A 12844-nucleotide genomic window follows, 5' to 3' on the forward strand; every position below is an offset into this window, starting at 1 on the left:
GACGTCAAACTCCCTGGTGTGGCCATGCGTATGTGTCCGGGGTCAGAGAGTGGAATTAACACAAGTGTATAAATACCCGTGATGCAAGGTAGATAGAAAGTGCTCAGGGCCAAAAGGAATGGACAGATACTACAACAGTATTCTTGGAGGCCCAGAGGCTGGAAAGATTACTCCAGGCAGGGTATCACAGAGGGCTTCCTGAGGAGGTGGCATTTGCATATAAATACGTCTCCAAATAGATGTAAGATCTTACATTAACAGAACGCTTTAACAGAAGTTAGATTCTGGTTAAGTTTCCAAGAAGCGCTGAGATGCAGACATATGCCCTTGTTCCTCTTTCATAGACGTGGAAACTGAGACCCAGAGAGGTTGAATAGGTTGTCCACAGTCTCGCAGCTACCAAGTGACAGGCCACGATTTGATCTCGGGCCAGTGTGTTAGACTCCAAGTTGCGTACTCCTGTCCCTCCCCGCGCGTCGACCGAGCTCGGGGCCCGACTGGACCAGCCGAGGGAGGGGCGGACAGTCCTGAAGGGGCGGGGCGGGGCGGGGCTGGCGGCCGCCCGGGCCTGGCTGAGGCGCCGCGGCCGGGTCCCTCTCCACCTGCCGGGCAGAGCGCACAGGCCATGGGCTGAGCCCCGCTGAGCCCGCCGGGCCGGCCATGGGCGATCGCGAGCGCAACAAGAAGCGGCTGCTGGAGCTGCTGCGGGCGCCGGACACAGGCAACGCGCACTGCGCCGACTGCGGGGCGGCAGGTAAGGGCGCGGCGGCGCGGGCAGCGCGAGACCCCCGGCCGGACCCCAGGCCCCCCGACTCCTCCCCTCGGCCCTACCGGGTCCCGCCCTCGGCCCCCGCTGGACCCAGACGTGGCACCTGCGGGCCCGGACCCCTCCCACCCACACCGTGAACCTCTCGCCCGAGCCCCGAGGGCCGTCTCCGCACCCTGCCCCGGCCCCTCAGAGCCCAGGCTCTGCTCCCCTCGCGTGACCAGACGCGCATCTTCCCACGTGCTTGGACCCCGACACCAGAGCCGGCAGCCTGGAGCCCTGCCGGTCCCGCTCTCTTCCCCGGCCAGGCACCCGACCGCCCGAGTCCGGGCTCTCAATGTCTGCGTACCCAGGCGCGCCCCACGCCTTCGGACTCAGACATCCCAGCAAGGGCCAGACGTCGGGCCCAGACCGCTGACAGTCCTGTGCTCCCTGCCCGCTCCCAGACGCCCCCCGAAGGCCTCCCCAGCGCCCCACCTTGCGGACGCCGAGGGTCCCTTAACTCAGCCTCTCCACCTGCAGCTCCGCGCCGAGCCCCGCGGTGCGCCCCCCGCGCCCTCTTCTCGGTTCCCTCTGAGTCCCGTCACTTCCACATCGCGCCGCCTCAGACTCTCTCTCCCGGCCCTGAACTGCCTCCAGGATCTTCACCCCGGTCGCCGCGCAGCGGCCGGTGGGCTAACCAGAAGGTGCCAGGCTGGCCGCTTAGTTCGCCTTAGGTGGGAGAAGGGGCGCCCCGCCTGCCCCAGCGCCCCGAGCCCAGCCCTGGTTTCTTCACCGCGCTTTCCGTTCAGTTCCTCTCCTGCCTCACCCCCTGCAGATCCCGACTGGGCCTCTTACAAGCTGGGGATCTTCATCTGTCTCAACTGCTGCGGCGTCCACCGTAACTTCCCTGACATCAGCAGAGTTAAATCCGTGCGACTTGACTTCTGGGACGACAGTATTGTGGAGGTAGAAAGGCATGCCCGTGGAGAGCCATGGAACTGCAGGGCTGGAGTGGAGGCAGCGGGCAGGGGGCTCCCATTCTACACAGGGGGAAACTGAGAACCAGAGAGGGGCAAGTCTAGCCAGAGGAAACACAGCCTATAAGATAGCAGCTTAGACAGAGGCCCAGAGTTCAAATTCTGGCTCTATCATTTGCTTACTTTTTTTTTTTTTTTTTTTGAAACGGAGTCTCCCTGTGTTGTCCAGGCTGGAGTGCAGTGGAGCAATCTTGGCTCACTGCAACCGCTGCCTCCCGGGTTCAAGTAATTCTCCTGCTTCAGCTTCTCAAGCAGCTGGGATTACAGGCGCCCGCCACCACACCCGGCTAATTTTTTTGTATTTAATAGAGACGGGGTTTCACCATGTTGGTCACGCTGGTCTCGAACTCCTGACCTCAGGCGATCCACCGCCTCGGCCTCCCAAAGTTCTGGGATTACAGGCCTGAACCATCCTGAACCGCTCCTGGCCATCATTTACTTACCTATAAGCTGGGAGGCCCTGAGCTAGGTACTGAGACCTAGCTGTGGACCCTCAGTTTCCACATCTGTATTCAAGGGATACCACCAGCATTTCTCTTTTTTTCTTTCTTCCTTTTTTTTTTTTTTTTTTTTCAGACGGAGTTTCACTTTTGTCGCCCAGGCTGGAGTGCAATGGCCAGTCTCGGCTCACTGCAACCTCTGCCTCTGGGGTTCAAGCAATTCTCCTGCCTCAGCCTCCTGAGTAGCTGGGATTACAGGCACCCGCCACCATGCCCAGCTAATTTTTGTATTAATTTTTAGCAGAGACGGGGTTTTGCCATGTTGGTCAGGCTGGTCTCGAACTCCTGACCTTGGGTAATCCACCCATCTCGGCATCCCAAAGTGCTGTGATTATAGGCGTGAGCCACTGTGCCTGGCCACTACCACCAATTTCACAGCACTGCTGTGAAGGTGATTGTAGGCTCAGTCCAGACACAAAGAAAGTAGTCAGTTAACAGTTGCTGTTGTACAGGTGTGGTGGCTCACACCTATAATCCCAGCACTTTGGGAGGCTGAGGCTGGTGGATTGCTTGAGCCCAGAAGTTCAAGAGCAGCCTGGGCAACATGGTGAAACTCCGTCTTTACAAAAAATACAAAAATTAGCTGGGTGTGATGGCATGCGCCTGTTGTCCCAGATACTTGGGAGGCTGGGGTGGGAAGATCACCTGAGCCTGTGAGGGTGTGGCTGCAATGAGCCAAGATTGCACCACTGCACTCCAGCCTGGGTGAGAGTGAGACCCTGCCTCAAAAAAAAAAAAAAAAAAAAAAAAGTTGCTGTTATCATTAGTGAAGTCTTGGACTGGTTTGAAGGGAAATAACCCGATTCGTGGTCTAAAGTCCTCCTCCTTTCCCCCTAGGCAGAAAGAGGACCACTTTGCTCTCCTGCCCTCTGGGGGTGGAGGATACCCTCAGCCTGCATGGTAATTCCATTTTGGTCAGAAAACCTCCAGAGAGCAGGCAGTTCTGCACTGTGCGGGTTGGCTGAGGGTTTCCAGGACTATTGGGGAAGCAGGCTGACATTTACTGAATGCCCACTCTGTGCCAGGTACTGTGCTAGACAGCACTGGACTGGAGGCTTTAGTGTGACCTTACTAAGTGCTGGGTCTTGGGAGAGAACAATGAACAAGATAAGGTCCCTGGCCATACAGAGCTTACATTCTAGTGCGGGAGAAAGGCTGGAAACCAGTAAACCAGCACATAAACCTGAAGGATTTTATTTGCACCTTATAACTCCCATGTTATATTTTCTTTTTTCTTTGTTTTTGTTTGTTTGTTTGTTTGTTTTTTGTTTTGAGACGGAGTTTCACTCTTGGTGCCCAGGCTGGAGTGCAATGGTGCGATCTTGGCTCACTGCAACCTCTGCCTCTGGGGTTCAAGCGATTCTTGTGCCTCAGCCTTCCGAGTAACTAGGATTACAGGCGTGCACCACCATGCTTGGCTAATTTTGTATTTTTAGTAGAATTTTTACTAGAGACAGGGTTTCACCCTGTTGGTCAGGCTGGTCTCAAACTCCTGACCTTAGGTGATCCACCCGCCTCGGCCTCCCAAAGTGCTGGGATTACAGGCGTGAGACACCGCGCCCAGCATTTTTTTTTTTTTTTTTTTTTTTGAGATGGAGTCTCACTCTGTCACCCAGACTGGAGTGCAGTGAGTGGCACGATCTCGGCTCACTGCAACCTCCACCTCCAGGGTTCAAGCGATTCTCCTGCCTCAGTCTCCTGAGTAACTAGGATTACAGGCGCCCGCCACCATGCCTGGCTAATTTTTTGTATTTTTAGTAGAGATGGGATTTCGCCATGTTGGCCAGGCTGGTCTTGAACACCTGACCTGAGGTGATCCACCTGCCTCAGCCTCCCAAAGTGCTGGGATTACAGGTGTGAGCCACAGCGCCCAGCCCTCTGTTATATTTTCTTCCTCCTCTTCTTCTTCTTCTTCTTCTTCTTCTTCTTCTTCTTCTTCTTCTTCTTCTTCTTCTTCTTCTTCTTCTTCTTCCTCTTCTTCTTCTTCTTCCTCCTCCTCCTCCTCCTCCTCCTCCTCCTCCTCCTCCTCCTTCTTCTTCTTCTCCTTCTTCTTTCTTCTTCTTCTTCTTCTTCCTCTTCCTCTTCTTCTTCTTCTTCCTTCTTCCGTCTTCTTCTTCTTTTCTTTTCTTTCTTTTATTTTTTTTTTTTTGAGACGGAGTCTCACTCACTCTGTTGCCCAGGTTGGAGCATACTGGTGTGATCTTGGCTTACTACAACCTCCTCCTCCCGGGTTCAAGCAATTCTTGTGCCTCAGCCTCCCAAGTAGCTAGGATTATAGGCGTGCACCACCACACCTGGCTAATTTATTTATTTATTTGAGACAGAGTCTCGCTCTATTGCCTAGGCTTGAGGGCAGTGGCACAATCTCGGCTCATTGCAACCTCTGCCTCCCAGGTTCAAGCAATTATCCTGCCTCACCTTTCTGTGTCCCGGCTAATTTTTGTATTTTTTTTAGTAGAGATAAGGTTTCACCATGTTGGTCAGGCTGGTCTCAAACTGCTGACCTCAAGTGATCCCCAGCCTTGGCCTCCCACCGTGCTGGGATTACAGGTGTGAGCCACTGTGCCTGGCCATTTTCTTCATTTTTACAGGTGAGATTCCAAGGGTCACTCATCAAATAAATGGCAGTCAGGATTTGAATCCTGCTCTGTTGGGATCCAAAGCTGGCGACACAGCCTATCGGCCCCTGCAGAGTGGAAGAGGAGCAATGCTCCTCTCCTGCAAAGGAGATGCCCAAGCGATGTGAATTAAAAACCTGGTGTTTCTTCCCACTTCTGCCCTCACCCTAGCTATGCCACTGCTGCCAGGGCCACTTTTGGTGCATCAGCCTCTGGGTCTCTTGGGTGCCAAAGGGCTCTACTAATCATCCTGGCCTATGCACTCCATGAGGCCAGCACCCACTTCTCCCATTCTCCAGGTACATTTATCTCTTGCAGACTTTCAGGGCTGCTAGGGGTCCTGGCCATCTGTGGAAGGCATGATAGGAAGAATATGAGCTTTGGAGTCAAGTCTGGGTTCGAATCCCCGTTCTCCACTTATAGCTGTGTTTCCTTGAACAAGTAACCTAACCCGTCTGAGCTTCAGTTGACTCATCTGTAAAATGAGTACAGTGATATGAAAATGGCTGAGAGGACCCAGCGAGCTGATGTGTGAGCACTGTGGAGTCCTGTACCCATATGAGGCATGGTTATATCTGCCCATGATTGTTACAGGCTGGGGCTTCCCGGCAGTATGGATGACCAAGCCCGGTGGGACATCTCCTTCTTGGAGGCAGTTTCTTCTGACTCAGCCTGTCAGTGGCCTCATAGTTTCATTTCATGTTTTCTCAAGTTCTAATATTACCTCAGGTTGCTGTTGTCTTGCAGTTTATGACCCACAATGGAAACCTCCGTGTGAAGGCCAAGTTCGAAGCCAGAGTCCCAGCTTTCTACTACATCCCCCAGGCCAACGACTGCCTGTGAGTGGGTGATTCCTTAGGGACTGGGTGAGGGGGCTGTCCTGGTTCCACCTCCTCCCCCTCTCCATCTTTGGTGCCTTCATCTGTGGTGGTCTCTTCTATGGGCCTGGTGAGCAGGTAGATCCAGGAAAGCACTGGATACCATCACAGAGAGCACATGGGAAGACTGGTATAAGCCTCTTTCTGCCTCTGTTGCTTGGGCATGTCTCTTCCTTTCTCTGGGCCTCAGTTTCCACAGCTCTTAAATGGAGGATTTTTCTCTATGATCTCTGCCTGTGACATTCTTGTAGCTTACAGATGATGCCTAACTTGATAGAGGGGGTAAACACTAGTATCTTACTAGACCAAGTGTGTTTCAGCTACTCCCTTTAGAGAAATATTCCTAGGGTTGGCCAGGCACGGTGGCTCAGGCCTGTAATCCCAGCACTTTGGGAGGCCAAAGCGGGCAGATCACGAGGTCAGGGGATCGAGACCATCCTGACTAACATGGTGAAAACCTGTCTCTACTAAAAATACAAAAAAAATTTAGCCGGGCGTGGTGGCGGGCACCTGGAGTCCCAGCTACTCGGGAGGCTGAGGCAGGAGAATGGCGTGAACCTGGGAGGCAGAGCTTGCAGTGAGCCGAGATGGCGCCACTGCACTCCAGCCTGGGCAACACAGCGAGACTCTGTCTCAAAAAAAAAGAAAGAAAAGAGAAATATGTCTAGGGTTCTGCCACCTAAGCTCGGGTTGTCTCTAAACAACTTGCCTGAGCTGCAGATCCCTAAATAATAACCATAAAAATAAGAATAACAGCCAGGCACAATGGCCAGTGCTCTTTGGGAGGCTGAGGTGGGAGGATCGCTTGAAGATAGAAGCTCAATGCCAGCCTGAGCAACATAGCAAGAACCTGTCTCTACAAAAAATAAAATAAAATAAACTTAGCCAGAGCATAGTGGCACATGCCTGTAGTCTGAGCTACTAGGAAAACTGAAGTGGGTGGGTTGCTTGAGCCCAGATTGCAGTGAGCTAGGATCGCATGTGTCACTGCACTCTAGTATGAGTAACAGAGTGAGACCTAGCATTAGAAAAAAAAAAAAAAAGTAGCTACTGGCTGGATGCCGTGGCTCATGCCTGTAGTCCCAGCTACTCAGGAGGCTAAGGCACGAGAATTGTTTGAATCTGGAGGTGAAGGGTGCATTGAGCCAAGATCACGCCACTGCACTCCAGCCTGGGCAACAGAACGAGACTGACTCAAATAAAATAAAATAAAATAAAATAAAATAAAATAAAATAAAATAAAATAAAAAATAAAAATAAAAAATAATTTAAAAAAAGGCCAGATGCAGTGGCTTACGCCTGTAATCCTAGAAATTTGGGAGGCCGAGGTAGGTGAATCACTTAAGGCCAGGAGTTCAAGACCAGCCTGGCCAACATAGTGAAACCCGGTCTCTATTAAAAATAAAAAAATTAGCTGGGTGTGGCGGCACATGCCTGTAGTCCCAGCTACTCAGGAGGCTGAGGCAGGAGAATCACTTGAACCAAGGAGGTGGAGGTTGCAGTGAGCTGAGACCACGCCACTGCACTCCAGCTTGGGCAACAGAGTGAGGCTTTGTCTCAAAAAAAAAAAAAAAAAAAAAGTAGCTGCTAATATTATTGAGCTTTTTTAAGTACTAGGCCCTATGCAAAATGCTTATATGCATGTATTTAATTCTTTCAACAACCTTACAAGTACTGCTATTATCTCTATGCTATAGATGAAAAAACCTGAGGTTTGTGGAGGCAAAACTGGTCTAGCCTGTCTGACACCAGGGCCTGGGTGACTGTATCATGGCACTGGGATAATTCAATATGAGAGGGGGGCTTTGAAGCAGCAGGAGGGTTCAGGTCCCCTGGAGATGAGGGTTAGTGTGGCACTGGTACCTAGTGGCCCTGGACCTCTGCAGATCTGACTGCCTGAGCCTGTGACTCCTTCCCAGGGACTTAGACTCGCCATCAGGGCTGCTAGACAGTGCCTTGTGTAAATGGGGAGAAGGAATCCCTTTAGGCTGACCCAGCCTCATAGCAGGTATGTCTGGCAAACAGAAAGCAGCTGCATTTCAGCTGCCGAGCCTCAGCAAGGTGCTTCTGGGCGGTACACAGACTATATAACCATACCTAGTGGCCTTGTAATTTCTCAGTGCTTAGACAATTAAGAGCTAGTAATGTACTCTGGAGTGGCTGGGGAAGCACAGCTTTCTACTTGGAAGACCTCAGTTTTGTTTCCCAGCTCTACTGTGACCCAGCTGTGAGGACGTGGGCAAGTCAGCAAAATTCTCTGATTGTCAACATCCTCATCTCTGAAATGTAGACAATGATGCCTGCATCATAGCACACTTGTAGAGATTACATGAGATAACTTACGTAGAACCTTTCACATGCCACCCGACACACTGGTTTGAATCCATTTCACTGTGTCTGCTTCAGAATGATACCTGTCCATGGCCAGCTGTGGGGTGTGCTGGCTCAACTTGAGAGGGCCTGTCTCATCCTGGCTTGCTGCTGCCACTCTGCCCTTTGCTCCAAGCGCTCAGTAAACACCGGCTCTGTGCTAGGCTTCCTGCTGGCACTACACAGACATTACTCGCCATGACTCCAGCAGCAGCCCTGCACTTTAACCCTTTTTATCTGAGTACTAATGGCCACCTCCAGGACCAAGACGGGTGGCCCTTGGTCTCCATTCCTTCTCCCTGCTCTGATCTTGTGTCCCAGGGTTTGCACCCTCATGGTGGGCCAGGTGATTCTCCTCAATGATCTGTGGGCTGTGCACTAGGAATGTCTCTCTCTCTCTTTTTTCTTTCTTTTTTAAATATAGAGACAAGGTTTCACTCTGTTGCCCAGGCTAGAGTTCAGTGGCATAATCATGGCTCACCGCAGCCCCAACCTCCTCGGCTCACGTGATCCTCCCACCTCAGCCTCCCAAGTAGCTGAGACTACAGGTGCATGCCACCATGCCTGGTTAATTTTTGTATTTTTGTTTGTTTTTATTTTTGTAGAGATGAGGTTTCGTCATGTTGCCCAAGCTGGTCTCAAACTCCTGAGCTGAGCTCAAGCCATCTGCCTGCCTTGGCCTCCCAAAGTGCTGGGATTACAGGCATGAGTTACCATGCCCAGCCAGGAGCCCAAACACCATCAGGTCTCTCACACTCTGTCTGGCTCTCTTTCCTCTTTCTCTCAGCCAGGCTTCCTTCACACAGCTGACAGCAAGGCCACAAGCAGGTGCCAGGCTATACCTTCCAGCGTGACTCTGGAGAAAGCTCCATCAATCTCTCCTTCACTTTTGACCCTCTCGGTCCACACAGCCCAGAGCAGCAAAGAGCTCTGAACGACCAGGTTGGGCCAGATGCCCAACTCTAAGTCATTCCCGTGGCTATGGGGTAAGGTCATATATACCCTGGAACATTTCCCTGGAAAAGGTGAGCGGGAACCAAGCAATTAAAATAACTCCGCTCTCGGCTGCGTGGCTTTTCTGCGGGCCTCATGGATGACAATCTCTGACTGAGGTCACATTAAACACCTACTATGTGCTGAGTAGGTGCTAGGCCCTTTATATACATTTAAACGTCTCAACAACCCTGAGGGCTAAGTTAGTATAACAATAGCGGCCCATTCCCCAAATTCAGAGGAGTTGGGTAACTTGCTCATGGTCACACGCTGGATAAATGATAGAGTGGGCCAGGCGCGGTGGCTCACGCTTGTAATCCCAGCACTTTGGGAGGCCGAGGCGGGCGGATCACGAGGTCAGGAGATCGAGACCACGGTGAAACCCCGTCTCTACTGAAAATACAAAAAAAAATTAGCCGGGCGTGGTGGCGGGCGCCTGTAGTCCCAGCTACTCGGAGAGGCTGAGACAGGAGAATGGCGTGAACCCGGGAGGCGGAGCTTGCAGTGAGCCGAGATGGCGCCACTGCACTCCAGCCTGGGCGACAGAGCGAGACTCCGTCTCAAAAATAAATAAATAAATAAATAAATAAATGATAGAGCGAGACCAGGTCCCAGGTGGTCGGATCCCAAGACGACTGCTCTGTCCAGTGTAGCCTGCCCAGACTTCATGGGCAGGTACAGGAAGAGGCTCCTGGACTCTCCTGCCTAAGCTCGTGAACACACAGTGGGAGCAGGCAGTGTAGATGGTCCAGGGGAGCCAGTATCTGTCTCATTGACCTAGAGAGCTGATACAGGGACTGGAACAACTCAGTGGTTCTCTTATAGCCCACTGGGAGAATTATTTCCCCCAGAGGACATTTGGCAGTGCTTGAAGACATTTTTGGGTGCCACAACTGGGGAGGGGGTGCTACTGGCATCTAATGGGTAGAGACCAGAAATGCTGCTAAACATTCTGTGGAGTATGGGACAACCCATTAGACAACACAACAAGGAAATATCCAACCCCGAATGTTAACAGTACTGAGGCTGAGGAATCCTAGGTAGCTGGAGCAGGCAGTGAGGCACTGCTGTGATGTTCCCACCCTCAGCTGCAGGGTCTTGGAAAAGAATGCATCAGTCCAGGCATGGTGGTAATCCCAGCACTTTGGGAGGCTGAGGCAGGAGGATCTCTTGAGCCCTGGAGTTCAAGACCAGCTTAGGCAACATAGGGAGACCGCCGTCTCTACAAAAATTTAAAAATTAGCTGGGTGTGGTGGCGCCTGCCTGTGGTCCCAGCTACTTAAGAGGCTGAGGTGGGAGGATCGCCTGGGCCTAGGAGATCGAGGCTGCAGTGAGCCGTGATCACACCACTGCACTCCAGCCTGAGCAACAGAGTGAGATCCTGTCTCAAAAAAAAAAAAAAAAAAATGCATCAAACGCAGCTGGCAGCTGACCTCAGGCTCTCTCTTTTCAGGGTCTTAAAGGAACAATGGATTCGAGCTAAGTATGAGAGACGGGAATTTATGGCCGGTGGGGAAACCATCTCGCTCCCAGGTAAAGTTATTTCCATCACCTTTTGAAATCTATGTTTTAATGAACTCTAGAAAAACCAAGTGCCTAAATATTAGGAGCAAGATCCACCCAAGAGATGCCTGCTGTTCTCACTCTGGCCGCAGAGGCCAAGGTGTGGGTTCTTCTGACTTTGAAATAACAACACATCAGCTGGTGGGGCTTTGTGCTCTAAGCAGCAGAGAAGCATATTTGTCTCAGGTCTTTGCAGGGTCACAAGCGTGTACAGACTCTTTTTTTTTTTTTGAGACAGGGTCTTACTCTGTTGTCCAGGCTGAAGTGCAGTGGCACTATCACAGCTCACTGCAGCTTCAATCTCCCGGGCTCACATGATCCTCCCACCTCAGCCTCCCAACTAGCTGGGACTACAGGCACATGCCACCATACCTGGCTAATTTTTGTGGTTTTTATTTTTTTATTTTAATTTTTATAGAGATGGGGTTTCATCATGTTGCCCAGGCTGGTCTTGAACTCCTGAACTCAAGTGATCCTCTCGCTTTGGCCTCCCAAAGTGCTGAGATTACAGGCGTGAGCCACTGTGCCCAGCCAGACTCTTTTTCTTTTTCTTCTTTTTTTTTTTTTTTTGAGACAGAGTCTTGCTCTTGTTGCCCAGGGTGGAGTGCAGTAGCATGATCTCAGCTCACTGCAGCCTCTGCCTCCCGGGTTCAAGCGATTCTCCTGCCTCAGCCTCCTGAGTAGCTGGGATTACAGCATCATGCTTGGCTAATTTTTGTATTTTTAGTAAAGACGGGGTTTCACCATGTTGGCCAGGCTGGTCTCGAACTCCTGACCTCATGATCCGCCCACCTCAGCCTCCCAAAGTTCTGGGACTACAGGCGTGAACCACCACGCCCAGCGTCAAACACTTAATATAAATTGCAAGAAGACTCCTCCACTGGACAGACCAATTAGGAAAAGATATCCCTGCTCCTAGTGAACTTTATTCCTGGTGCAGCTCACGTCTTGGTGAGGAGCATGGGCTTAAATTCAGCCTCCCTTTTGACCACTGTGCAGGGTACAACCTCTTCTGTGGCCCTGGACCTGTGGCAGTTTCACTCCCACTATCCTGAGTCCAAGCTGACTCTGACCCAGACAGTAAAGTATAAAAAATCATTCTTAGAGGGCCAGAGGCAGTGCTCAGCTCTCCTGGCCACCAGGACCACAAATTATTCTATTTATTTGTGTATGTATTTATTGAGTCAGGGTCTCACTCTGTTACCCAGGCTGGAGTGCAGTGGTGTGATCTTGGCTCACTGCAACTTCCATATCCCAGGTTCAAGTGATTCTCGTGCCTCAGTCTCCCGAGTAGCTGGGATTACAGGCATGCACAACCACACCTGGCTAATTTTTATATTTTTAGGAGAGTCAGGGTTTTGCCATGTTGGCCAGGCTGATCTCAAACTCCTGACTTCAAGTGATCTGTCTGCCTTGGCCTCCCAAAGTGTCAAGATTACAGGTGTGAGCTGTTGCACCCAGCCCATAAATTATTCTTCAAACCAGCAGGTGCCTGGAGGGAGCTCATTATTTCTTTTTTTGAGATGGAGTCTCACTCTGTCGCCCAGGCTGGAGTGCAGTGGCACAATTTCGGCTTGCTGCAACCTCCCCCTCCCGGGTTCAAGTGATTCTCCTGCCTCAGCCTCCTGAGTAGCTGGGATTACAGGCTCGCGCCACCATGCCCAGCTAATTTTTGTATTTTTAGTAGAGACGGGGTTTCACCATGTTGGTCAGGCTGGTCTTGAATCCCCGACCTTGTGATCCGCCCGCCTCGGCCTCCCAAAGTGCTGGGATTACAGGTGTGAGCCACCATGCCCAGCCTTATTTCTAAAGTTTCATTAGGTTGATGTCAGCATGAAGTTGGGCAGGACCATATGTATTTAGTATATATTTAAGTGTCTTTCTGAATCAGTCCAGTTTCTCAGGACTTTGCCTTCTTAAGGGTCTTCTTATAAGACAGCCTGATACACAGAAAGTCAAGGAAGAAAGGTTTTAGGCAGTGGGAAGTGCCCCTGAAGTGAGAAGACAACACAAAATTGGCCCCAGATGGGATCCTTGTGTCCTGCAGCTGAAATAGGGAAGTCTGAGTGGAGATATTTTGGCAGCAGATGGAAGGCTCATTCCACCCTTGAGAACCTCAGAGGTTCCTGAGCTGCTT

General features: G+C 51.3%; 1 protein-coding gene across 10 annotated transcripts in view; it reads left to right on the forward strand.

The window, feature by feature from the left end:
- The first annotated feature begins 547 nt into the window (after positions 1 to 547).
- The window catches only part of ADAP2 (ArfGAP with dual PH domains 2), a 28831-nt gene continuing 16534 nt past the window's right edge, over positions 548 to 12844 (forward strand). For 3 of the 10 annotated variants that reach the window (XM_063628528.1, XM_055257617.2, XM_055257614.2), the window contains exons 1-4: positions 574 to 754; positions 1584 to 1714; positions 5651 to 5742; positions 10598 to 10677. In XM_063628528.1, coding sequence (XP_063484598.1) covers positions 661 to 754; positions 1584 to 1714; positions 5651 to 5742; positions 10598 to 10677 — 397 coding nt within the window. In that variant the 5' untranslated portion in view covers positions 574 to 660. Of the gene's footprint in view, positions 755 to 1288; positions 1453 to 1583; positions 1715 to 3122; positions 3186 to 4740; positions 4877 to 5253; positions 5435 to 5632; positions 5743 to 10597; positions 10678 to 12844 lie in introns of those variants that run through there. The other 7 variants (XM_063628527.1, XM_055257613.2, XM_055257612.2 and 4 more) reach the window with 7 other exon arrangements.

The sequence above is a fragment of the Symphalangus syndactylus genome, chromosome 20 (assembly GCF_028878055.3).
Source record: "Symphalangus syndactylus isolate Jambi chromosome 20, NHGRI_mSymSyn1-v2.1_pri, whole genome shotgun sequence".
Taxonomy (NCBI): domain Eukaryota; kingdom Metazoa; phylum Chordata; class Mammalia; order Primates; family Hylobatidae; genus Symphalangus; species Symphalangus syndactylus.